This window comes from Lutzomyia longipalpis, chromosome 2 (genome assembly GCF_024334085.1).
Source record: "Lutzomyia longipalpis isolate SR_M1_2022 chromosome 2, ASM2433408v1".
Taxonomy (NCBI): domain Eukaryota; kingdom Metazoa; phylum Arthropoda; class Insecta; order Diptera; family Psychodidae; genus Lutzomyia; species Lutzomyia longipalpis.
Genome location: NC_074708.1, coordinates 13,267,708 through 13,291,390, shown reverse-complemented (window position 1 = coordinate 13,291,390; position 23,683 = coordinate 13,267,708). Strand labels below are relative to the sequence as shown.

Sequence of the window (23,683 nt, the reverse complement as noted above, 5' to 3'; positions counted from 1 at the left end):
AACGAGGCAAAGATTTAATCAATATATTCCGCAGAAACTCACGTGGGATGTTGACAATGAAGAAATAACAATAAAATGATCACGAAGATTTGCAAGGAAGAACAAAAAAAACCTCAAAATGAGAAGTGATTTGAAAAGAAGGTGTAGCAGTATTTCCTGAATGACTTAAGCTTTGAAATAAAATACTTTTTTCTCCAACATCTCTTTTTCCTTTTTCTAGTTTGTTTTCTTCACCTAATTGAATTAAATAAAAAATAAAAACTTTTTAGTTATGAAATTCACAAAAAAAGTAAATAGGTTCAAATACATTAGGTTCATGACATCTCTAGTGCAAAAATATACCTTAAAAAGGAAAACTATATAATTTTTAATTACGATGTTTCTATAGCTTCTTATGCTACCTAGAGTTTTAACTCTTCGGGAAGGCTTAAATTTTTATGTCATTACTTTAATGAGGTTTCGATGGAATGCCCAAAAATTTCTGGAAAACTTTATGGTTTCTTTTTAATTAGAAAATCAGAAAAATCTTTTATTATTACAGAAAATTTAAAAGATTCGATTAAAACTCCCCACAAAATCCTCAAATAATTTGTACCTGAGGAAGGAAATATCAATTTCCGAAACGGATGTTTTGATTTTAAAGCAAGAAAAATCTCAAACATCGAATTACAAGATACATTTTCCCATAATAAAAACTGACCATATCCAAATCATTAAACCGTCCTAAACTTTTTTCTGATATAAGTTTTTAAACTCGTAAAACACCAAAATAGCTTTTTAAACTATTGTTTTACTTGCTTAATTGATGTATTTTTTTACTAAAAACAACTTTAAAATTTTTTATAGAAAACCTTAAAAAAGAACTTAATTATCGAGATGCTCAAGCTATAAAAGAGCAGAGCAAGCCTAAACCGAGCAGTTGTGTCGCAGAAATTAGGAAAAATTGAACTTAAAGTGCCGAAGACAATATTTTAAAATTTTATAATGAGTTATTATCACTGTGTTGGAAAGAATCCTCTGGTTTATCGAACAATTGGACAACAATTGAGTCTTGTTGCCAATGAAGATGGTGATAGAGAAGCTTTTGTCTTTGCTGAAGAAAACAAGAGAATCACCTACAGGGAGCTTCTCAGAGAAGCTGATCGTTTAGCAGCTGGATTTCAGTGTTTGGGACTCGAAAATGGTGATCGTATTGGCATTTTGAGTTCCAATGAACCAACATGGCCCATTGCTATGTTTGCAGCTGCTAGAGCTGGCCTTATAGCCGTCCTTCTCAATACATACGATGGAATACCGGAAATTGAGCATTGCTTGAGGAAAGTTTCAGCAAAAGCGTTGATTGCTACTGAAAATATTGGCTCTGATAAACTTTTAAAGATTATTTCGGAATTTGATCCTAAAATGAAGAAATTACCTTCACTATCTACCATCATTGTTGATTCTGAGAAACATTTCTCGTAAGTTTATAGTTCTTATTAATTGTGATTAGAGTGAGTGTTTTAAAGATTTTGTTTAATGTGAATTTACGTTCTTTTAGAGGAACTCTTCGTCTTAAGGACGTCATGTCCTTACCATCGATTATTCAAATAAATACCATAGAAGAGCAGCAAAAGGACATAGATCCACATAGTGGATCCAGTATTCTGTTCACATCGGGATTCACCGGAAGCCCAAAAGGTGTCCTCCTTAGCCACTATAGCTTGATTAATTTCGGACATAACATCAACAGACTCGAATTAATTAACTTTAGATTGTGTATACCTATAATTTGTGGTCATATATCAAGTCTTTGGTCAACAATGGGAGCTCTATGTAGACAAGGAACAATCGTTATACCAAGTTTCACCATCGATCCTGAGAAAACTTTGAAAGTTTTATGGAAAGAAAAATGTTCTTTCCTCTTTGGCATGCCTAAGTTTATGATAGATATTCTGGCCGTGCAGAAGAAACTAAAATTAGACATAAAAAATAAAATTTGCCTCACCGGTGGAACACACTGTTCGCCAGAGCTTTTTGTCCAATTGCAGGAAGAGCTTGGAATGAAATTAAAAATTGCCTACGGAATGACCGAAAATTGCGGAATAACCTTTGGCTTTTGTCCTGAAGACACGGAAATGCAAAACAACACCGTTGGTTGTGCTTTTGATCATTTAGAAGTAAAAGTAATTGACAGTGATGGGAAACTTGTGCCTTTTGGAACTCCCGGTGAGCTCTGTACTCGTGGATATTCAACAATGATTGGCTATTGGGAAAACGAAGAGAAGACCCGTGAAGTCCTTGGAACAGATGGATGGCTCAAGACAGGAGATTTCTTTATTCTCGAACCAAATGGATACGGAAAAATTATAAACAGGCTCAGTGATATAATTAAAAAGGGAAATGAAAAGATTTTTCCAAATGAAATTGAAAATCTCCTCGGAACATGTCTCAAAGTTGCTCAAGCCTACGTCGTGGGTGTTCCAGATGAAGCCTTGGGTGAAGAGTTGTGTGCTTTCATTTCCCTTCGTGATGGATTTGAATCATTTTCCCCTGAAGAACTTTATGAATTTTGCAAAGGGAAAATAGCATCATCAATGATTCCAAGATATGTGGAAATTGTTAAAGATTTTCCAACAACACCATCGGGAAAAGTTAAAAAGTTGGAGCTTAAGAAACAATTTATAAAAAAAGAATCAAATTGAGGAATGAGGATTATTCAAAATTTGTAATTTTTCCGTTAAAAATATTGGCGATGGGATTTTTCTTTTATTAAAAATTCCTAAATATTTAATATTAGAAGTTGAATAAATAAAGATTTATCCAAATAATACTTTGCGAATATTCTGTTGGTTTTTTTTTAAGAATAATTCTTTGACTTATTTTGCACTGATCGATAAACATAACACAACAGAATTTTTTATTACATCAAGTTAAAACCAATATCCATAAAATTGAAACAACAAAGCATTTAAAACATTTAAAAAAAATGTCCGGAAAAAATATAAATATCGTATACATTCCATATAATTTTCATAAAATTCAATACATATCTCAATTGCTATGTAAATATTCTCTAAATGTTTTATTTTTCCATTTAGAGGCTGTGTTCAGGGGAAAAAAACAACATTTATTAGCTTCACGTTTATTTATTACCTCACTCCACATTGGTGTCAGATATGGGTTTTCATACAAATTTCCGAACTAGTCACGACCAATAAAAAGTAGATAAAATACATCTTTCTGAAGTGGATAGCGCTCTAAATCTCATCCAAAAAAAACTATATTTACCCAAAAAGCTATGAAAATGATCACACGACCGGTCATTCACGGGGGAAATAGTGTCAAATTTTCATAAAATTTACGATGTCTCCGGTGTGTGGAAGTTTTGGCGGTGTAGCGAATGTGTCGCAAAGAAATGGAAATTTCTTCTCAATAAAAAACATTATTTTTTCTTTATCAAAAAAATAAATAAATCCTCCTTCAGCATCCAATAATTCCATCTCTTGTTGATCGTGGCGGTGCTTTCGCGAAAATAAGACTTTTTATTCTCTCTCCTTATTTAATGGCAAACGGGCAAAAAAAGAGAGACATCGCCACAGAGTGCGGCAGTAAAAGAAATGGAGGTGATGGGATATAAAATTGAGAATAATCCGCATTATTGTCGCCGCCACAATTCTTTCTCTTTATTATGGAGGTGATTTTAATCAGTTGATTTTTCACACAACACTTTGGGACACTTTGTGTGGCGCAGGCAGAAGCTGTGCGAGGTAATAATTTAGAGAGTTAAGAGATCGATGGGGGCCTCTCCGAATATGTGAGGATTGATGAAAAATTCCACGAAGAAAGATCATGCACGTAAGGAGATTATAAAATGATCATACGATGGGTGATCGGAAAGTTTGTGGTTGCGATCTTGAGATTTTTTTTTTCTAAGAAAGTGCAGTAAAAGCCAAAATATGATGCATTTTTAAATATTACAGCGACGTTCTGATTTATTGAAATACTATATTGTTTTAATAATACTTTAAAGTGAGTAAAGTTCTACTTTTCTTAAATTCAAATATTCCGTTGACATTTCGAGTTCTCTTAGCCCTTCATCAGGAACTTACATTTTAATTTCTAAAAATAATTCCAAAGATTTAACCCTTTAAGGTTTTTTGGGTCATACGCTGACCCAAACGTGAAACATTTTATTTTTTCAATTATTTATGAATATAATTGTTTTTCCATGTTAGAAATGCATCAAATTCACGCATAAGGGGTCAAAGACAACGTTCTGAGTGAGAAAAGTCCTCTAAAAAAATTCATAGAATAAAAATCGCGATAAAAGAGCACATGTTTCAATGTTTTTATGTTTCACGTTGGACGTTAAAGGGTTAATATTTATATGTAAGTCTACTCTACAAACTTTTTTTTAATCATCAAAATCATAAACTTTTAAACCTCCTTCGAGGTATTATAAGTTTTGAAGCAATACTGATTTGAAGAGTTTCACCATCTACCTCAAATAAGGCTACCAAAGCCATTTACCTGCAGAACTTCTCTAATCCTTTCTTATATGCAGCAGCAGCTTAGAAAGCACGAATAGAGGCGGATTTGTTGGCAATGTCGGCAGTGGAAAAGGATGTCTAATTTATGTCCATGATCACATTAATAACATTTTATAATTATGCGAGTGTCTCTCTCATTCTGCGGGGTATATACAACATATATGTACGTGCCATGGTGTATTGCATTTAATTGGGGATTTATTTATCGAACGCCACAGCTCGTGTCTGCTGAAGAAGCGCGCACTGCCATTGCCATTGAGAAAAGATCAAAAGAGTGGCTCATGGGAATCACAATCAGAGTTGCGATTCTCGTTCTTTATACCGCCACAAGAGACTCGTTCTTGGTCATTCGTTTTTTCGCGCGCGCCGCGTTTACATCCACTTTGAGCGCTTGTTCCCTGGGATGGCTCGTGTCATGAGATTGTGAGTGCCTCCCATAATTATCATCATCAATAGAATTATATAAAATATATGTACGTGTACGTGATTGCGTCCACCAAAGTGATCGCGCGCATTTGCGATTAAAAATTGTAGGTAAGAAAAACGCTTAACACGTCGCCGTGGTCAATTGCAATGGGGAACGTGTCACATGGCTCGCAGATCGGGAGGCGGCTATCCCACGGGGGAGCACGATGTGGTGCAAAAAAGTATTAATCATGCGGACAAGTGGGTCTTACAAGACGTGCCATTTGTTGGGGCGACGAGGAGTGCGCCCATACCAAGGCCCCCCTTGATGCGATCACGAAGCAATGGGGCCACTCCGCGAGCCCTTTTCATCTGTCCCCATCAAGTCAGTCAGTCACCAGACATGAGGTGATGTTTTTTTCTCCCAGATCAACGGTGGTGTAGCTCTGAAAAACCTTGAGAAATAATTTAATCTTCGTGGGATCTTCTTCTGGAGGATTTATTTTTTTCAAATTCAAACATTTTTCAGGAGTTTTAAAAAAATAAATTCAAAATTATAAAAAATAATCAGATTTTGCAAAAAGATGATGAGTTAACAAAATACAAACACTTCTAAGCTCTTGATCTTTCTGCAATTTCTTATACCATTCAGTCAAAATGGCGCGACTTGAAGATGCAAATGCTGCGAGAGCTCCTAACGACCATTTTGCAATACATACAATATATTATTTAATTTCAAATAAATGAACATTGCACAACCTTTCCTCCCAAAAAGCTCTTCACAAGCACACCGCGTACTTGAGAGCTCCGTCAAATATGGTTGAAGAAAATTGTGAAAACATCCATTTCACATGAGATATCGCGATAATTATGGCGTCGGCTCATTAGCAATTCATCGGAGGCGCTAATGATGCGCGCATTTCAAAATGTCGCGCGCGCGCACTCCTTTGGACCCAAAAGAAGATCGATGAGAAAATGATCTTTTGGCTTTTGCTCTATGTGGCACAAAACCCGATCCTCAAGCATAGATGCAATCGTATATGCAATAAAAATTACATTGGCTCAGGCAACATAATGTATTTTATGCTGACTCTCCGTGGGGACGATGATGGTGAATAACCGGTATCGCTGCTGATCACTCCTCGTGCGCGGAAGATTCATTCTTGCTTGGTGGTTGCTCCCTCGTCCCATCCCCATTTTGCAATCAACAATGTGTCAATTACGAAGTCCCCGGAGAATCTCAAATTGCCTCCATATACTGACAGTTGATTGAGCGCACTAAATGTGCACCTCCCCTTCCCTTTGGGTACTCCACCAACCCCTTCCCCCCGCATCATTGCCGGCTGTAACATCAATCCATTTTGATGTCTTCCGTGCCATCAGGAACATTGTTGCACACACTGCTGGGAGTTTTTGCACACAGCTAAATGTGGAAATAATCTCCTGACCTTCCTGTCGCGCACAATCTCCCGCGGGAGGAGCACATTGCAGACTCGCTGGATGACTTCCTATGAGAACATTGCGGCATCATCCATAAATCACAACGAGTCGCAACTTCTTTCTCACAGCGACGCGCAGGAGCCCTCCCTCGATCGATGATGGACAAACAATATTTACGATGCACCTCACCCCCTTGCCAGCGTGATTGATTCATTGTGCGACCCAGGATCATCAAATGGGCACACACCAGGGAAATTATTTCTCCAGCATTCATCTGCATTGTGATCGTGCTGTGAGAGAGATTTTAATGAGCTTCAAACAGCCTACACAATAATACTTTAAAGGAAGAAAAGAAAAAGGGATTGCCATTGATTTTTTTTGTAACACTTTAAAGAATTTTTCCAATGAATCTCTGCATTGAAGTCGTTAAGAATTTAAAATTTATTTGATTTAGAGCCGTGTAGTGAATGCTACTCTGCTCAAAAGTGAAGATATACAAATTAGACCTATATAACTAAGCTTTACTTCATAAGAAAAATAAATGTAAATACTAATTTTTATAACAAAAAATATGGGAAAGTTATAATAGAAAAATTTTTCATTTTAATATTAAAATGATTAAAATGAATAAACTCCTTTTGTTTTAACCCAGGTATAACAAGAATTTTTAAGAAATTTCCACGAATTATGATTTCAGAACTGTCTTAAAAAATTCTTGTTTTGCACAAGAAGTTCTACAAATTCTAGATAAACAAATCCTTTTAGAATTTGAAAAAATAAAACCTTTTTATTCTAAAGTCAAGAAAGAAAATTTGCCGAGTGTACTAAATATTGCCAAATCTGAGTTAATAAATGCTTAATATAAAATTTTTGCATCAGAATCTTGTTCAACAATATTTCTAAATCATTGTGCAGTGAGAAATAATTTTCTAAATCCTCGTATGATCGTTAGAATCCCCTTCAAAAGAATTCCTTAACTGCAGCTCTTCTAAAACATTTAATTTGTATTTAATTTTCTAGAAAGAATTTTTATTGTTTTAAATAATTTTAAATGAACACAGGGCTCTTTCAACAGAGAATCAATCACGTATTTAATAACCTTTCGTATTACTCAAAAATGTGACCAGTTGAATACCCCCTTCGCATTCTGGGCGACATCTCACCACGTCAGGGGGGCCTGAGCACAAAAGATCTGTCGGCGACATCGTCATGGTTATTGTTTCGATCGATTGTCTCGATGGTGGCATGATGTGGCGCCCCATTGGGAGGATTTTGACTGTTTCTGGACAGAATCCCATTGAGGCCCCGTTGCTATATAACAAGAAAAGTCCACTGCGTGTATGTGAAGGAACGAAAAATGAGCGAGATGTCCGACTCAGGGACAAGCGTGCAAAAATGGGTTCGGCTTGAGCAAACAAGAGGACCCATTGAGAATGATTGAGGCGCCATAAATAAAGCTCTTTATGTGCTGAATATCATTCTTCGTTGGATGTTTGAAAAATGACTCGTCTTGTGATCTAATGCCATTTCGGAGTCAAGTGTCTCAAGGCGATCCAGCAATTGCCTCATTCATCTTCGGGATCTCTCCATGGTATATCCCTTTTTTGTTGTTGACTTCTTTCTTTGCTTCTACATACATCCGCGCGACACCTGCCATGATGGGTGCACTTCCACCTCCACACGATGGCGCACCCGGAAAGATTGCACGAGGAGAGTGTGTCACAAATTAATGAGGGGCCATTTGAGATGCATCAATGATCACTTGGTGTGGCCGTGTTAAGTGGCGGCAAGTGGGTCACTCAATGGTAATTGTGAGTGATTGTGATGGTTCAGAGTTCACCATTAACCGCTATATGCTGAAGCTCATAGACTCCATGAACGACGCCGCGATCAGTGGACGATCAATAGTGTTTTCCCGCGAGTTTTTTTTATAGCTTTCAGTACAAGATTCTTAAAGAGACTTTGCACAGCTATAAAAGTGCTTCGTGGAAAAGCAATAATAAATGCAAAATTTGTGCAAAGAAAAGTGGGTTAATCTACAAGTCCCTGGTGCGGTGAACCCACAACTTGCACCAGTCGTACAAGGTACATACAAACAGTTTGCAATGTAAAAGAGAAAGAAAAAAAAAAGAAAACCACATTGGATGTAAGAAATGGAACAATCGATTTTTCTTATCCTCACAAAACATTTTGCAACGGAAGTCTATTGATTTAATTAAGAAAAAAAAAGTATATGTTTGTCTTCAGCAACGGATGTGACGTAAAAGTTACACTCAGTACCGTTTATCGTCGAAAAAAAAAGAGCCAACACTGAAGATCAGTTAAATGAAAGAGATGGTAAAAGCAATACGCAAGAGAGATTCAATGATTTTTAACGATGGAACTTGAGTGAAGTGGAGAAAGATTTCATGGAAAAGACGCGCGATCACATAATTTCACCCAATACATGGCGATCAGTCGCGATGCCAATAAAACAAGCCACTCGGATGACCTTCTGCGATGCCCACAAAACAACTGTCCGCAAGGCACGACTCAGAGTCAAGCTCAAGAGCACCATTTTGGGAAATTATATGTGAATTTTTCCACACTTTACCGATTACTCAATACCGCACGATCGCAAGGAAGACGCGCGCGCGCACACACACCTAAATTGGCAGATCTAGTTCTGCAGCATGATCGCTTGATGTTGGAGACGAGCAATCTTGATGATCTTGAAGTGATCGCACCCAGGCGCGATCTCTCCTCGAGTGATGATCACTGAAGAAGTGGGTTAAGTGGACTCCACACGATCATTCATTGATCTTTTGCATCAATTAGCTTGTCCCATATTTCTCTCATATCCAGCCCCGGGATAGTTCTCACAGAGATCACTGCCACATGAGAATTTTCAACCCCGGAGGGGAAGTGAAGGTTTATTCATCGCAATAGGAGTTGAAGAAGTCAAATTGAAATGCAAAAAAGGGCCAAGGGGTTAATAACTGTGAGAATTATTTAAATTTTCTTTTCAAATTAATTCTTTTGGAGAAAATTCAAAGAAAATTAAGAGAAAATCAAATAAATAGAAATAAGAAAAGAGAGAAAAGGAATTTTACAATCTCTTCCACTTTGGCAATTTTAGCTGGATGCCCCTTGGCATCGCGAGACGATCTCTTATGCTCTTTGCTCGCCTGAAGCCGCACACAAGAGATTTTGCATACAATCTTCATTAGTTTTTAGAGGTGATCGCATTGGTTCACTAACGGATTTCACCGCGCGGCGCATTAATCGGGTTTTGGAGCGTTCTTTCTCCCCATGTCTCTTCTGTGTGTGCAAGACGATGGCCCAAAGACCGCCTTTATCTGACCACAAGAGACGCGCTCTTTATTTTCACCCAAACACCCGACACAATCACCTGAAAGCACATTCATGTTCCCACATCTTCGGCATCGTCAAGTGAGAAAAAAAGAAGCTCCACACACGGAAAAACGGCGACGATAAACGGCCAGAATAAGTCTCCCATTCAACTCAACTTAATCCCGCGCTTTCAGCACAATCAAACACATTTCGCGCAATTTTTTACCCCTTTTACGATTAAGATGTTCGTCGCATCAATAAAGTCGCAAAAATGCTTCTTTTGCTTCGCGCGCATCTTCAAGGTGGAAAGAAAAACTTAGATGTGGGGAGTTTTGTCCATTAATGCGATTGCCGGTGGAATGGAACGAAATCAGTGTTTTATGGTACCAAAAAGACACCAACCTGTCGCACTTTGGTGGCATTAACAGTAAATTACCCACGGAGGATCACTTTGCTGCTATATATGAAATTCGATGTCACCGCCGCGCATCACTTTTCTCACATGCACGACCACACCTGACCCACCGCGAGATATTCTTTCCTACAGCCTCCGGGGTATATGCTGTCTATCGGATGGTGACAACTCTCACACTGCACTCCACCATAATTTATAAATGATGAGATCTTCAGGTTTCACAGCTGAGTGGGAATTTGTGGGAAGATTTCAATGAAATCTTAATCTTTTAACCAAAGTGGAAATGAATACAAGAATTTTGTTTTAAGGTATCGGTTAAGGAATTAAAGAGATTTAACTAAAGGATAAAATAATTCAAATTGCCCCTATTTTTAGCTAAAATTGTGCCACAAACAGAAATGAATGGAGGCGCCTGGTTGTTTAGAATACTTGAGAGTCAAATAAGTGTGAGCAGTGGAGACGCCGGGTTAAACTACATAAATGTTGTTGAATTCTATAAGAAAAAATAAACCAGATTTGCCCATTGTTTACACTCGATAATTTTACATACCTACTTTTTTGACTTTGAGTGCATAAAAATGACTGTGGCGTCCTGCATAGGGGGGCGCCACAAGGGGGCTCTGGTCAACTCCCCTAGTAACCTCAACCCTCGTCCTCACTCTAAGCTACAGAGCACTTCAAACTCGCAGCCATACCCGCACAAGGCTGAGCTCTGACTAACTCTCTACACTCATCAGCACTCTTTGCTATTCTCTCATCTAATTACTCTCTCAGTGCTCTCCTACATTCTCTTGTGGATTATCATATTCTCTCGCCTATTTGAGGGTTTGTAACCTAGGGGCAGAAGCCGTTGCCGAAGGGTGGGCAGCCGTTACAGTTACCGCAATTCTAAAGGTACTCACTCTATGAGCAGGTTAATATTCGCTGGATAGTGAGTCGGGCGCTACATGACATAAAAGGTTTTATTTTTTTGAAAAATCTAATCAATTCAGTTAAAAGAAAAATTTTGGAATTTCTTGCGCCAAATTTCAAGAATTTTCGTTGAGAATTGTCTTCTCTAGACAATTTTGAAATCAGCCTTCCAAAAAGAATAAAAGAGAATTGGAGATTATTCATTTCTATATGAGAAAACCTTTCAATCAATAAAGTAATTGGAATATTCATGCGAATGCATCTTCGATGATCTTTAACTAGATATTCTTATGCATCATACATTAGAACAAAAATTGCAATCATGACGTCATTCTTCACATTTTTGAGAAAAATTTTGCCAAATTTTCCCAACAGATTTCACTTGGAAATGGAAAGTCTCTAGTGATTTTTTTATTTTCTGATTCTCGACAAAATTAAGCATATTCATTCATATCGTTTTTAAGAATGAGCAGTTCTCATAGAGTAGTGAATAAACTCCTTTGGCCCATAAAAATCATTTGAGGCATCACTGTAAAATAAATTCTCTCACTCAAATTTATATCACTCAATTTGTAATAATAAAAAAATCTAAAAAATAAATTCTTCAAAATGTCAATGAATTCCCTCAATGAATACCCCATTTTTGGTTTTATTGTGTGTGCTGCTTTTTTCCTCCTGTAGAGCACAACTTTTTTTTTTCCTTAAACTTTTAGAGATCAACGAAAAACATGAAAATGTGGAATTGTGCGGGATGGAATAGACAATAAATCAATATATAAGATGAATTTAATTGTTCTTCATGGGCGATCGTGAGATGTTGGATGCTTTGCGCAATCCAAAGAGCCAATTTGCTCAATTTGTGAATGGCAATGTAGGAGAGAGAGATCGCGTATGGGGCTGCCATATACACAAAAAAAAGTACCCGTGCTTTGGGTCAACCATACTACAGTTGGAGAGTTGCAAACAAGAAGGTGAAGAACGTAAGAAAAAAAAAGGTTTGGTAGAGAGAAACGATCGCGCGTCCATCGGCGACTCACCCAATTTAGCATGGATTTTCTTTATGGTTTACATTGTTGATGGTTTTTTAAACCATTTCAGCTTCTCGCGCGTCAATGCAGCTTCATCGTCTTTTTCCACTATTTGTGGCCTCAACACTCACTGGGTGTAAAACTGTCCGTGCTGAAAATATTCACAAATCCACTGAGAGGAACAAAATTATGTATTACACATAACATCTTATGTCTCTTTGCATAGAGAGGCGTACATTCGTAAATCCGGGAGGGATTTTACACAGCACGAGGGGCCTTCTTAACATGCTTAAAAAAGCAATAATCACAAAAATTAAACACGCGCTCTTTTCGATTTAACTCTCGCCATTTTAGCATTTATTTAAATTATTTTTTTCTCGCAGATCGTAATCGAAAATCTCGCACTGGCCATTTTTTCCATCACCACCACCCATAACTTCTGTGCTTCACCCACTTCACCTTTTAATTTTTTAATAAATCCACCAAAGCCAACAATTGTTTAATTCTGTCTCGTACAAGGATTTCATCATACTATAATTTCTGCGAAAGGCGCACACACCAAGAGAATTAGCCAGAAAGTGAAACAAACATGAAGTGTTGTTGAAGTTTCTTTTAAGAAAAAAAATCGCACCATGGCATTGCACAAAGACATTCTGCGTAGCGACACTAATTTTTTCAGATCATTTTTCGTGATTTTTTCTCCACATTCGAGAGGCCACGCATTACCCAACGGCAGAGATCACCGTCGATCACGACAATCATTTTCTACGAGAGCCTTTTGAACTTTTTTTCCCCATCTCACAATTGCTCAATTTGTCGTGCCGCAGTGAATATTAATTTCGCAACATTGCAGCCATTTCCCATGCGCAAGATGCGAGATTTTATTACTTATTTTTGTCGATGGTGTCTCGCAAAGGGAAATCATTTTCACCTCCGTCCTGATTTTTTTTTTACTCTTCTCTTTGCCTGGAGGCTGATGCGATTTCCTGGAGTTAGATAATGTGCTTTTTCCCTTTCTTTCCTTCATTTCCATTGAATTTATAATGAGAAGGGGATGCAGACTTTGACTGCAATGGTTTTTAGAATGACTTTTGTCCGTTATCTAGCTAATCGAATTCTTTTCTTTTGAATTTCCTGTATTAATTAGACGGTTAAAAAACTCCTTACAAAAAAAAACACTAAAAATAATTAAATAAATATATTTGGTCGCACAAAGAGCTGGGAATAATGTTACGGGGAATTACAACAATTCCCTTCTCCTTAAAGAAAATACAAAAATGACATTATTCATGTATTTTTGATTTTTTTCGTGTGCAATAATATTATTACTTTGAATTTAATCAAATTTTTAGCTTAACATTTCCCTTTAAAAATTCTTTTCGATTTTTGAAATTGAATGCAAAATTAACTTTAAAATATAGGGGTCGATTGTGCTAAAAATCTTTTCTTTCCTTTTCTATTCTTACAATTCGTCAGTTAAAAGATTTTTGGTATTCTATATGGAAAATATTTTAAGATTTCTTTATTCGTTTTTTTTTTTAATTTAAAAGGACATTTTTTTCCAGAGCTCTTTAAACCTTGGAAGATTCGATATTAGTTTTTAATCCGAAACTTTGATCTTACTTTTCTGTCAAAAATAAAATATTTCTGACCGTTTTCTAGATCAGCAATTCCTTTGTTTTTCTTCTATTGAATGTAATACAACAAATAGAACTTTAATTTGTAAGAAAAGAAAAGACTTTGATGGAATCGACTCTAATAAAATTTTAAGTTGCACAATATATTCCTTTTCCAAAAAAAAATTTAATTGTTTTAAATTGAAAAGAAAGCTATCGCTACATAAATCTAAATTTTAATTACAGTTGAGGAGACTGGAGTTAAAGTAACATCATTAGGACACTTTGTAATACATAAAAGTTTTTCTTTTTAATATAAGAGAAAAATATTACAAGAATTATAAGACAGAAGTGTTTAATCTCAAAGAAACTTGGGACATTTCTCTCATTTTCAATGCTCTAAATTGTCCGTCAAATGTTCTAAATTGAATTTTTATTATACATAGAAATTTTATAGAATTTTCAAGACAATAAAGGCCTAACCAAGCAACAGCGTCAAAAGACGCTGTTCGTTGTTTTTTCTCACTTGCTCTTTGTCAAATTGTATTGCGCTGTCACTGTCAAACAAGAAACGCGGTTTCTATGTTATATAACCGCCTTTCTTGTGTGACAGTGACAGCGCGATATAATTTGACAAGGAGCAAGTGAGAAAAAACAACGAACAGCGTCTTTTGACGCTGAAGTATGGTTAAGCTTTAATGGTTCTTATTTAGATAAAATTATGGCTAAGTGTACCTCACAAAATTCTTATGATTTAATGGAATTCTATGCATACGGATATAAAACTTTAATAGCTTTCTCTATTATTTCGTTTTGTTTTAAGCACAATTTCTCGCCATTTGGTCCCATTCTCCCCTATCGAATTTTTTGAAACAATTACAAATAGAATGGGTTTTTATCTACTTTATAATATCTCTCTGTTTTATGGATATTTTCGAAAAGCTCTTTGAAGAGGAAATTCTTAATTTCTCTTTATATTTTATACTTACCTTTCCCATTATGAAGTTCTCAAAAAGCAATCAAATATTCCGTCGAATGAATGCCCTACTCCTATTTGAGTTCAACAGATCTCATTCTTTCTCCTGCCACACTCATACACATCTTCTTTGTACCGGGAATATAGCGTGGAGGTCTTTGGTATAAATAAAATAAAGAAGAAATAGATGAAACGATTTCACCCACAAAAGAAGCACATGGACTCGCGAGTGAGCTCAATTGTGGTGATTCCTATTTCTACAGCCATCACCTTTCACCATGCCAATGGGAAAGAAATTGATCTTTGCTCTCCTTAATTGCACCGCATCTTCATTCGGTCGTGATTTTGTGAGGAGTCACCGGCCGAGGGCACGCAGAAATCATAATCCACAGAGGCTGTGTGATGTACAACAACAAATGCCCGCGGGTAGAGACTTCTTGTGGCCGGGGATTGTAGGAAGAGGATGATGGAGAATAAAAAAAAAACGAGAGAAAAATCGAGCCCAAGATCGCGCAGCGTGGAGCGATAATTTTCTATACAGACAATAAATAGAGGCGTAGTGTTTCGGTTATATAGCATTGCACATATTGTTGGGGTCTCTCTCACATCTTAGGTTGTGTTCTCTTGTACGTCGTCGAGAAGTGGCCATTGAGGAACTTTCCCACGCTAAGACCATGAGTTTGCCCCCTTCGTGCCCCCTTTTGTGAAGCAATTGAAGAATTTTTTCAAATGAAAAAGAAATCTCTTTTCCATCCCAGCGCACTTCACTCCATATTCTCTTCATCTTTCGAAAGCCCTTTCCTCAGATGACGGTGCTTCCTCTTGGCCATCCGGAAAATTACCTTCTCTCCCATTCAAGATCACGCGGTCAGTTTTATATACATACATACATAATACTGTAAGTAATATTGAGAACGGTATTGGAAGCTTAAGAAAGACAGAAGAAAACTTCTTTGTTATTTGCACCTCTTTTTTCACCCAACACGCCACAACTTTAACACAACAATGGACCATTTTTCTCAACTTTATGGCTATGCCCAATGGTCTTTCTGTCTACCTCTGAAAAGGGGCATTTGATAATAAGTGGAGCTAATACGTTGCATTTATCTTCAATGATTTTCCCCCCAAAAAAAACGCGCCAATACCGTTTCTTTCTCAAATTCTCCACATAATCTCTGCACATATAATGAAATTTTTATGCTGAAGAATATAACTGGAAAAAATAGCTTATTGGGTGGCTTTGTACGCATGAAAAAGCATTTCACTCACTTTACCAGTGACTCTGCAGAATTATATTTTCTTTAATGTAAGCAAAACCACCTCAATTTTATTTTCTTTTTTTTTTTCACAAATAAATATGTATAATCTCTCGAGGCAGCAAAATAAACGCCATCATGGAGTGTTTTGCCTGAAAATACCAACAACTCCGTGAAAATGGCACCCGGAGATTGATTTATTAGAAGTGTTCTAGTCAGCTAGTGCAGCAACCACTCTCTAATGCAGTGGCTGTGGTGCTCTTGAAATTCCCCCAACAAAGTTTTCTATACAATGTTGCAAATTCAACCAGTTTCTCCATCCGATAATGCCATTCGCATCGCCAATACATCACATTAAGAGTTGATTTTTTTTTCTTTCTTCTTCTTTTCAATTTCAAAACACACCCCCCACACCTCCGTTTATAGTTATATAGAGAAGATGCTCCATAGGTGCAAGAAGATATTATTATTAAAAGCCTTAAATGAAATGTAGAGTACAGCTCTGTGTGAAAAATAGTAATGCACTTTAATTTTTTTTATTATCTATTCATTAAATTAAGAATTAAAGATTCCATCAAAAATTTTTTTTTGATAAGAAAATTCATTAAATTAATAATTTGATTGAAGAACTTTAATTAATAAAATGAATCTTATAAGTTCTAAACTTATAGAACTAACTTAAGTTCTCTGGAAAACAAGGTTTAATAAAATAAATTTTTATTTAAAAGTTTTAGAAAGGTTAACGTTTTCATTGTAAGAAATTCCTTCTGTTTTATGAAACAGGATAATACGTCATAAAACTACTAAAGTTTTGAAGAGTGTGGTGGATTCTATCAAATTTTCTTTCTTTTCTTGCAGTTTGAGAGTTGTAAGAATTTTGTTATTCATTAAAAAATATTGAAAGATTTTGACAGTTTGTTTCTTCCTTCATTCTTAAAAGACTGCTCCAGAATCATTTTAGAAACTTTCTAAACGATTTTTAGAAAAGTATTTTTTTTTCTTCTAGCACGTAAAAATATGATTTAAAAATATAAATTGTCAAAATCTTATAACTTTTTATTCGTAAAAAAATAAAAGATTTTTTAATTACTTACTTTACTTTACCTGCGCTACAGCTGGTCTCCAGCCTTGGCTTGATCTAGGATGCTCCTCCATCTGTTCCTATCCCGTGCCACTGTCCGCCAATGCGGCACCCCTATTGATTTGGCGTTTTGGTCCACGCGCAGTTTTTTAAGCATAACTTAAGTTTCCCAAGTTAGGTTTTAGTTTTTAAGCTATGCCTAAGTTTTTTTTAGCTAAACCCTGGTTTTTTTTTAGCTAAAGCCTTAATTTTTTTATTGACCTTAATTTTTTAGGCTAGTTCTTAGTGTTTTTAAAGCTAGGCTTAAGATTTTAAAACGAACCTAAGTTTTTTTGGGCGAATCCTAACTTTTTAATCTAGGCCTAAATTTTTTAGGATGGGTCTAAGTTTTTTAAGCTAAACTTACGTTTTTAAAGATAGTAGGCCTATTTCTTTAAGGAAAAGCTTTTGAGATTTTAATTTTTAAGGATAGGTCAAGTATAATCGGAGCTCTATAGGGGAATGTTTTCAATCCCCTATTACTTAAAACTTATAAAACTTTAAATGTAGAAAGTTATGTGAGTTAAAGGAAATTAAACGGGCTTTAACCCTTTAAGGTTTTTTGGGTCATACGTTGACCCAAACGTGAAACATTTTATTTTTTCAATTATTCAATTATTTGTTTTTCTATGTTACAAATTGCATCAAATTCACGCATAAGGGGTCAAAGAAGACGTTCTGAGTGAGAAAAGTCATCTAAAAAAATTCATAGAATAAAAATCGCGATAAAAGAGCGCATGTTTCAATGTTTTTATGTTTCACGTTTTTGTTTTTTTTGTTGTTTTTCTATGTTAAAGGGTTAAAATGGTACCAAATTCTAAGACTATTGCTCTTCATTTTATACGATTTTTTCTCATTCTGCGCGGACCTTTAGAGGTTCGAATTGGGCCACGTGCCCCTAAACATTTATCACTTTTACAAAAGTTGTAAGAGAATGAGCAGACGCATATTTTGATCGTCTTCAAACTGACGAGACATCAGTTCAAGAGATCGTCTGTTAAATCTCAATTCAGCCTAAACCGTTAATCTTAAAACTTGATCTTAAAATAAAAGCCTAAAACAGACCTAAAAACTAAAGCATGTCTCAATAAACTTAGTAGAAGAAACTTACCTTACTTCCTATTCCCATACAAATATCCTGAAAGTTTCAAACACTGTTATAAAGAAAAAGCATTTCACTACAGACTCTGACCTCTGAAATGTTTATTAAATTATTGCACGTTTAACTATTTCGCAGACATCTCTGTAAAACACTAAATAGCACTTGTTGAGAGCAAATTAACCCGTTCGGCTTCTTTCTTTAGCTCTCTTTCCACACATTTGCACGCAAAAATAGCAATTTCTTTCCGGACAACTTCCACTCATTACAGACTCACCAACGTTATTGGTGATAGTTGAGGAGTTTTCCAAACATTCTTCTTGGATTCTTTGTAACTATGAATTAGAAGTTCTTTGGGGCGCCGCATTGTTCTGAATTAAATGCAAAGAAAAAGGGAAAAATTATTAAGAAAAATCTCACATGCTATTCGTGATGGTTGCAACACGTGAGAATCTATACTGCACTTACATTTTCATTGTCTCCCTCATCTCGCTCTGCACTGGGTTATAATTTATGCTGGGCACACAATGGAATCTTGCGGAGGTATCTCGTTGGGGCGAAGGATTGGTGGCCACGGGTGTCGCGGGGAGGGAGGACGGTGGCAAACCACCCCATTGGACTTGTCCAGCGTTGTTGTAGCAAGTGCAGAGAAAAGAGAGCCCAACACAATGCCGCCGAGATAGCTCGCGCGCGCGGATTTTACTTCTTTTTTTTTCTCATTTATATAGGGAGCAAAACGCAAGGAATTTTATGCTCATAGGGTGGGAGGAGGGGAGCTGAATTGGAGGAGAGTATGTAGCATTGGAGGCATTTTATAGAAGAAGAAGAAGAAAAAAAAAGGTTCTGCATCTTAGAACACACGGTATTATTGTTTCAAAGTCACGAACTTCACCATAACGGTATACAAGATGTACATATTTATGGTTAAACATTATTCGTATCTAATACCTAAACAACTATTTATTTTTTGTTTTTTTTTTACTCTCTTTGTAATATCATTACAATAATTTAATTATTTTTCTCTTCTCGTTTTCCCTCCTTTCAATCTTTGTTTCTTTTCTTGCTTCTTTTCCTTTATTTTTTTTCTTTTTCTAAACTTGCGGCATTACTGCCCTTTTTTCTGGCATTCTTTCACCCACCCCTCCCCCGTTGCCCCCCAAACAACCCACGGAAGAAAAAATTCTCTCTGCACATCCCATTTTTTTTTTGTGTGTGTACATTTTTTTTCGTGTGCAAAAAATATTTTGAACAATGACAATACCAAAAAAATAATGTATAGATATAAGAAGAAAAAAATACGATTCAATTAATCGCATTTTATGGTACAATTAATTATTAATTAAAAACTTTTCTCTCTCGCACGCTCTCATTTAAAATGTCTCTATGCATTGATTACAAACAGGAAAGAAAAACTGATAACATGATTCATTTTTTTTTACTCTTTTAAAGTGGCATTTTTTATGTACTTTGCTATTTTGAAATCACAGTTTAATCAATCTCCATTACATTTTACAGCTTAATAACACTTTAAAAACGTTTTTTTTTTACTATCAACTTCATTTTTTTTCTTTAGTTTCAATCATCTAAAAATTTTTACCCTCTCATCAGTTTTTTTTTCTTCTTTAGCTTCACTTTCTATTCACTCTTTTGTCATTCTTAAACATCTAAAGGCATGTAGTGTGTTTTCATCTCATTATTGTTTTTCTTTATCTCCATTTTTTTTTAAAACAATTATTACTGTGTAAATTGGATGTGTGATTCAACGTTCCATTGCTATCAGTATAAAATTAAGTGAGAATTTTTATTCTTTTATCCATTTTTTTTAACTTCTTTCTGCACCCACGACATTCTTGGAAAGATAAAAAATAAACACAGATTTCTTCGAGTTTTTTTTTGGTGCCCTGACTTGGATGACACTGTGCAACGAATTATTTAATTTTTTTATTTTTCTGGATTCAAAATATTCAGCGTTGTTTTATAAGAATTGTCCAATAATGGGGGAGATTCTGATAAAAATCTTTTCTTTTTTAACAACTTAAAACTTAATTGAAAGATTTTGACAGATGATATTTTTAAATCGTTCTATAAGAGACAAATAAAGAATTAGTTTATCCAGAAAACAGTCAGAAAGATCTTTAAAGAGCCTGGAAAAAGGAATTCTCTTTGAGAAACTCGTTTAAAGAAAAAAATAAAATGTCAAAATCTTAAAAGATTTTTCCCAGAATACCAAAAACCTCAAAACTGAGGAATTGTAAGAGAAGAAAAGAAAAGATTTGTATCAGAATTTATCCCAATGATCCACAGACTTTTTTCCATAAAGGAGTTTATTCAATCTTATATGAAAGATGATCCTCTATCGTAGAGCAATATTCACCCATATCATCTTGTAGGGAATCATAAAAAATAGAAGAATCGCGAGAGAAACACCCCAATATCCACTGGGGTCACATAGAAAAATGCAGTGATAGCACAGTCCGGAAATACATAACCTCAATTTTGGAACAGGAAACCCGGAAAACCAGAGATGAAGCAAAAATCATTCAAAACTTCATCCGAGTAGGCAGGAAAGGTTGAGAAGGTTATAAAAGAAGCTCAAGAGGTCCCGATGCCACGCTGGTTGAACACAATGAAGTTCATCCTATTCATTTCAATGTTGTTCCAAAATTGAGGTTATGTTTTCCCGGACTGTTCTATCACTGCACTTTTCTATGTGATCCCAGTGGATATTGGGGAGTTTCTCTCGTGATTCTTCTATTTTTTATGATTCCCTACAAGATGATATGGGTGAAAATTGTTCTGCGATAGAGGATCTCTTTGCACCAAGACTGAATAAACTCCTTTCTGTTTAGTTTTTCCTTTAATAATTATGGAATAATTGAGATTTAATTTTGGATTAATATTGGACAATCCATTGGAATTAGCTTTAGTGGATTTTTTTCTTCAATTTATACAGACACTGCCTAATCCTATTTGGCTTCCAAAAATCCTCACCAAAAGCTTTTACACCCCTGAAGCTTTCGGCATAAGATGCAATTCATTTATGTTTTACAATGGCACTTTGGAAGAAAATTTTCTAATATTTCCCCATAAAGAAACTTATTGATAAAATCATGAATAGAACTGGGAGATATGGTCATTATTCTTATTAATTGACTTTATTTAGCTATTCCAGCACCATTTACAATGATTGTATGAGATTTTTTTTTATCTTATGGAGAAAGAAAATTAATTCAGTTTAATTGAAAAATTTTGAAAGGAGTTTATTCATTTCTGAATAGAAAAAAAACGAAATTGAATAAAACAATTTGGGAAATACCTGATGTTTTAGCATCAAAAAGTAATAAGAAGACTTCAAAGAAACCTTTTTTTCTTTGAGATTATTTTTAAAAATTCGGTAAATCTTTGCCAAGAAATGCAAACAGTGACGTCATTAATATATTTTTATACTTGTTTTTAATCCATAAAGCATTGAAGTAATTTTACAAAAATCACTGGAGGAGAATTATCATAAATGAATTAAAATATTTATTGTAAACTGACTAAGCGTTTAATATACCAGAAAATCCATTTTAAATCCCGAAGAAGACGAAAAATGCTTAAAATGACGTCACTTTTTATATTTTGAGCAAACTTTGCCAACTATTTCCCTGATCTCAGTGGAAAATGAGAAGTTTCTTTGGCCCTTATTATTCTCGCGTTTTTTCAATTGTTTCCATGAGTTTTTTTTCCATACACAAACGAATAAACTCTTTTATTAAAATGTTAATTTAAATGTTTTTTTTCAATCTGAAAGGGAAATGTGCGTTTTAGAATTCCTACAATTAGAATTATGGCTTCAATGTAATTCCTTTACTGACCCCAAATAATTTATTTACTGACCAATGCAAATTACTTATACTGATCATAAAATTCTTAATTATTTTTCAAACAAAAGTAACAATTTTCTGACCAAATTATCTTTAAGCTGATCAATTTGAGCTCTTATACTGATAAAATGTTTTTTTACTGACCAAATGATTACGTTTAACTGAATAGTTTGAGCTGTTATACTGCCAATAGGTATTTTTTTTTACTGATTTATCGATTTATTTTGAAAAGATTAAAGAGATTCTTTACTGATAAAATTAAGTTCTCGATCAAATTGAATTTTATACTGATTGGAAAAATGAATATTTAACTCCCAAACTTAACAAATACTGATTATATTCAATTTCTAGCTGTAATAAGGCTACAAACAACGTATGTTTAATTTATTTAGCGACTCAGCTATACTTCTAAAGCCTAAAAGTCCTTAAAAAATTAAAATTCTTTAAAAAAAATTAATAAGAGCCATTTAATGATTTTTTAATTGAGCATAAGTCAGTGTCTGTATGTTTTCCATTTAAAGCATAACTTTATGAGCTTAAGCATAAAATCCTTTTATAATTTTTAAAGCTAAACCATTGCCAATATTAGGCGAATTTTCTCAAAATCTTCTTATCCGTTACCCGAATTTTTCTGTTGTTAATCAAACGAGAAAAAAACCCTTGAAAAAGTCAAAAAGAATTGCTTTTAGTCTTGATTTTATTGAACTTATTTTACTAGTTAATTATGTTGCAATTTTCAATCAAACCATGGCTTTTTTTGTGAGATCTTTCTAATATCTAAAATGCAAATTCATACTTAAAAAATCCCCATTTTCCCCCCAAGCTAAACATTTCATTTCAAACTTAACCTATCAAGAAAAAAAATCAAATATTAAGAGATTCTACAAGAGAAATTTAATATTAATTTTTTAATTTCAAATTTATCAAATAAACTCCATAAAAAAATTTAATAAAATACCAATTCATGAGAAATAAATGATAAAAAAATATCAGAAAAAAAATTAGTAAAATAATTTAAAAATAACAAGTATTTTTAAATATTTATTTCGATCAAAATACAATATTTAAAAAATATATAATAGCAATAATTTTACAATATAAACTTCCAAAAAAAATGACTTGCACTTAAAATCAAAAATACATTTATAGACTTTTGTTTATATAAAGTTTTTTACTAAACATTACAAATTATTATGGCTTTTTTTTTCTTTGAAATTTTGCAACTTTTTTGCTGATTTATTATTTTTTTTTTTAGAATGAAAAAAACCAGCTAATTTAATAAAACACCGCTGATTATTTGAGCCTCGATGCGTTCTAAAGTTAAATTCGCTGCACAGTGCTAGGTTTTCCCTTCTTCCTTTATCTTCTCTCTCTCTCTCTCTTTATCATTCAGTTTTTTTTGTGTGTGTTTTGTAGGAAATTTAAACTCAAACTTCATCACATTTCATCATCTTCCATTGTCTTAATTTGAGGCCCCTGATTATTCACACCACACACAGAGGAAAAAATATTTAAATTTTTAATTTTAAAAAATACATTGGTTTGGACAATATTTTTGTTTTTTTAATAGTTTTTTTTTTGGATGTTGAGATGATGTTGTCAATAAATTGGTTGTGAATGTAAAATATTTAAAACTACATTAAGTTTAAAGTGTTCGAAAGCAAATAACACAAGCAATTTTGTCTGGT

General features: G+C 34.6%; 4 protein-coding genes across 13 annotated transcripts in view; 3 read left to right on the top strand and 1 right to left on the bottom strand.

The window, feature by feature from the left end:
- Positions 1-23,683, top strand: part of LOC129790725 (cathepsin B) — a 59,679-nt gene that overhangs the window by 8,165 nt on the left and 27,831 nt on the right. The window lies entirely within an intron of this gene.
- Positions 1-23,683, top strand: part of LOC129790678 (leucine zipper putative tumor suppressor 1) — a 44,600-nt gene that overhangs the window by 10,237 nt on the left and 10,680 nt on the right. The window lies entirely within an intron of this gene.
- Positions 985-2,681, top strand: LOC129789210 (medium-chain acyl-CoA ligase ACSF2, mitochondrial-like). Its single transcript, XM_055825858.1, has 3 exons — positions 985-1,457; positions 1,538-1,755; positions 2,107-2,681. The coding sequence occupies exons 1-3, from the start codon at positions 985-987 to the stop codon at positions 2,679-2,681; spliced, it is 1,266 nt and encodes a 421-aa protein (XP_055681833.1).
- The window catches only part of LOC129790671 (protein Gawky-like), a 30,067-nt gene continuing 25,357 nt past the window's right edge, over positions 18,974-23,683 (bottom strand). For 6 of the 9 annotated variants that reach the window (XM_055828303.1, XM_055828307.1, XM_055828308.1 and 3 more), the window contains one exon: positions 18,974-23,471. In XM_055828303.1, coding sequence (XP_055684278.1) covers positions 23,433-23,471 — 39 coding nt within the window. In that variant the 3' untranslated portion in view covers positions 18,974-23,432. Of the gene's footprint in view, positions 23,630-23,683 lie in introns of all 9 variants that reach the window. The other 3 variants (XM_055828309.1, XM_055828311.1, XM_055828312.1) reach the window with 1 other exon arrangement.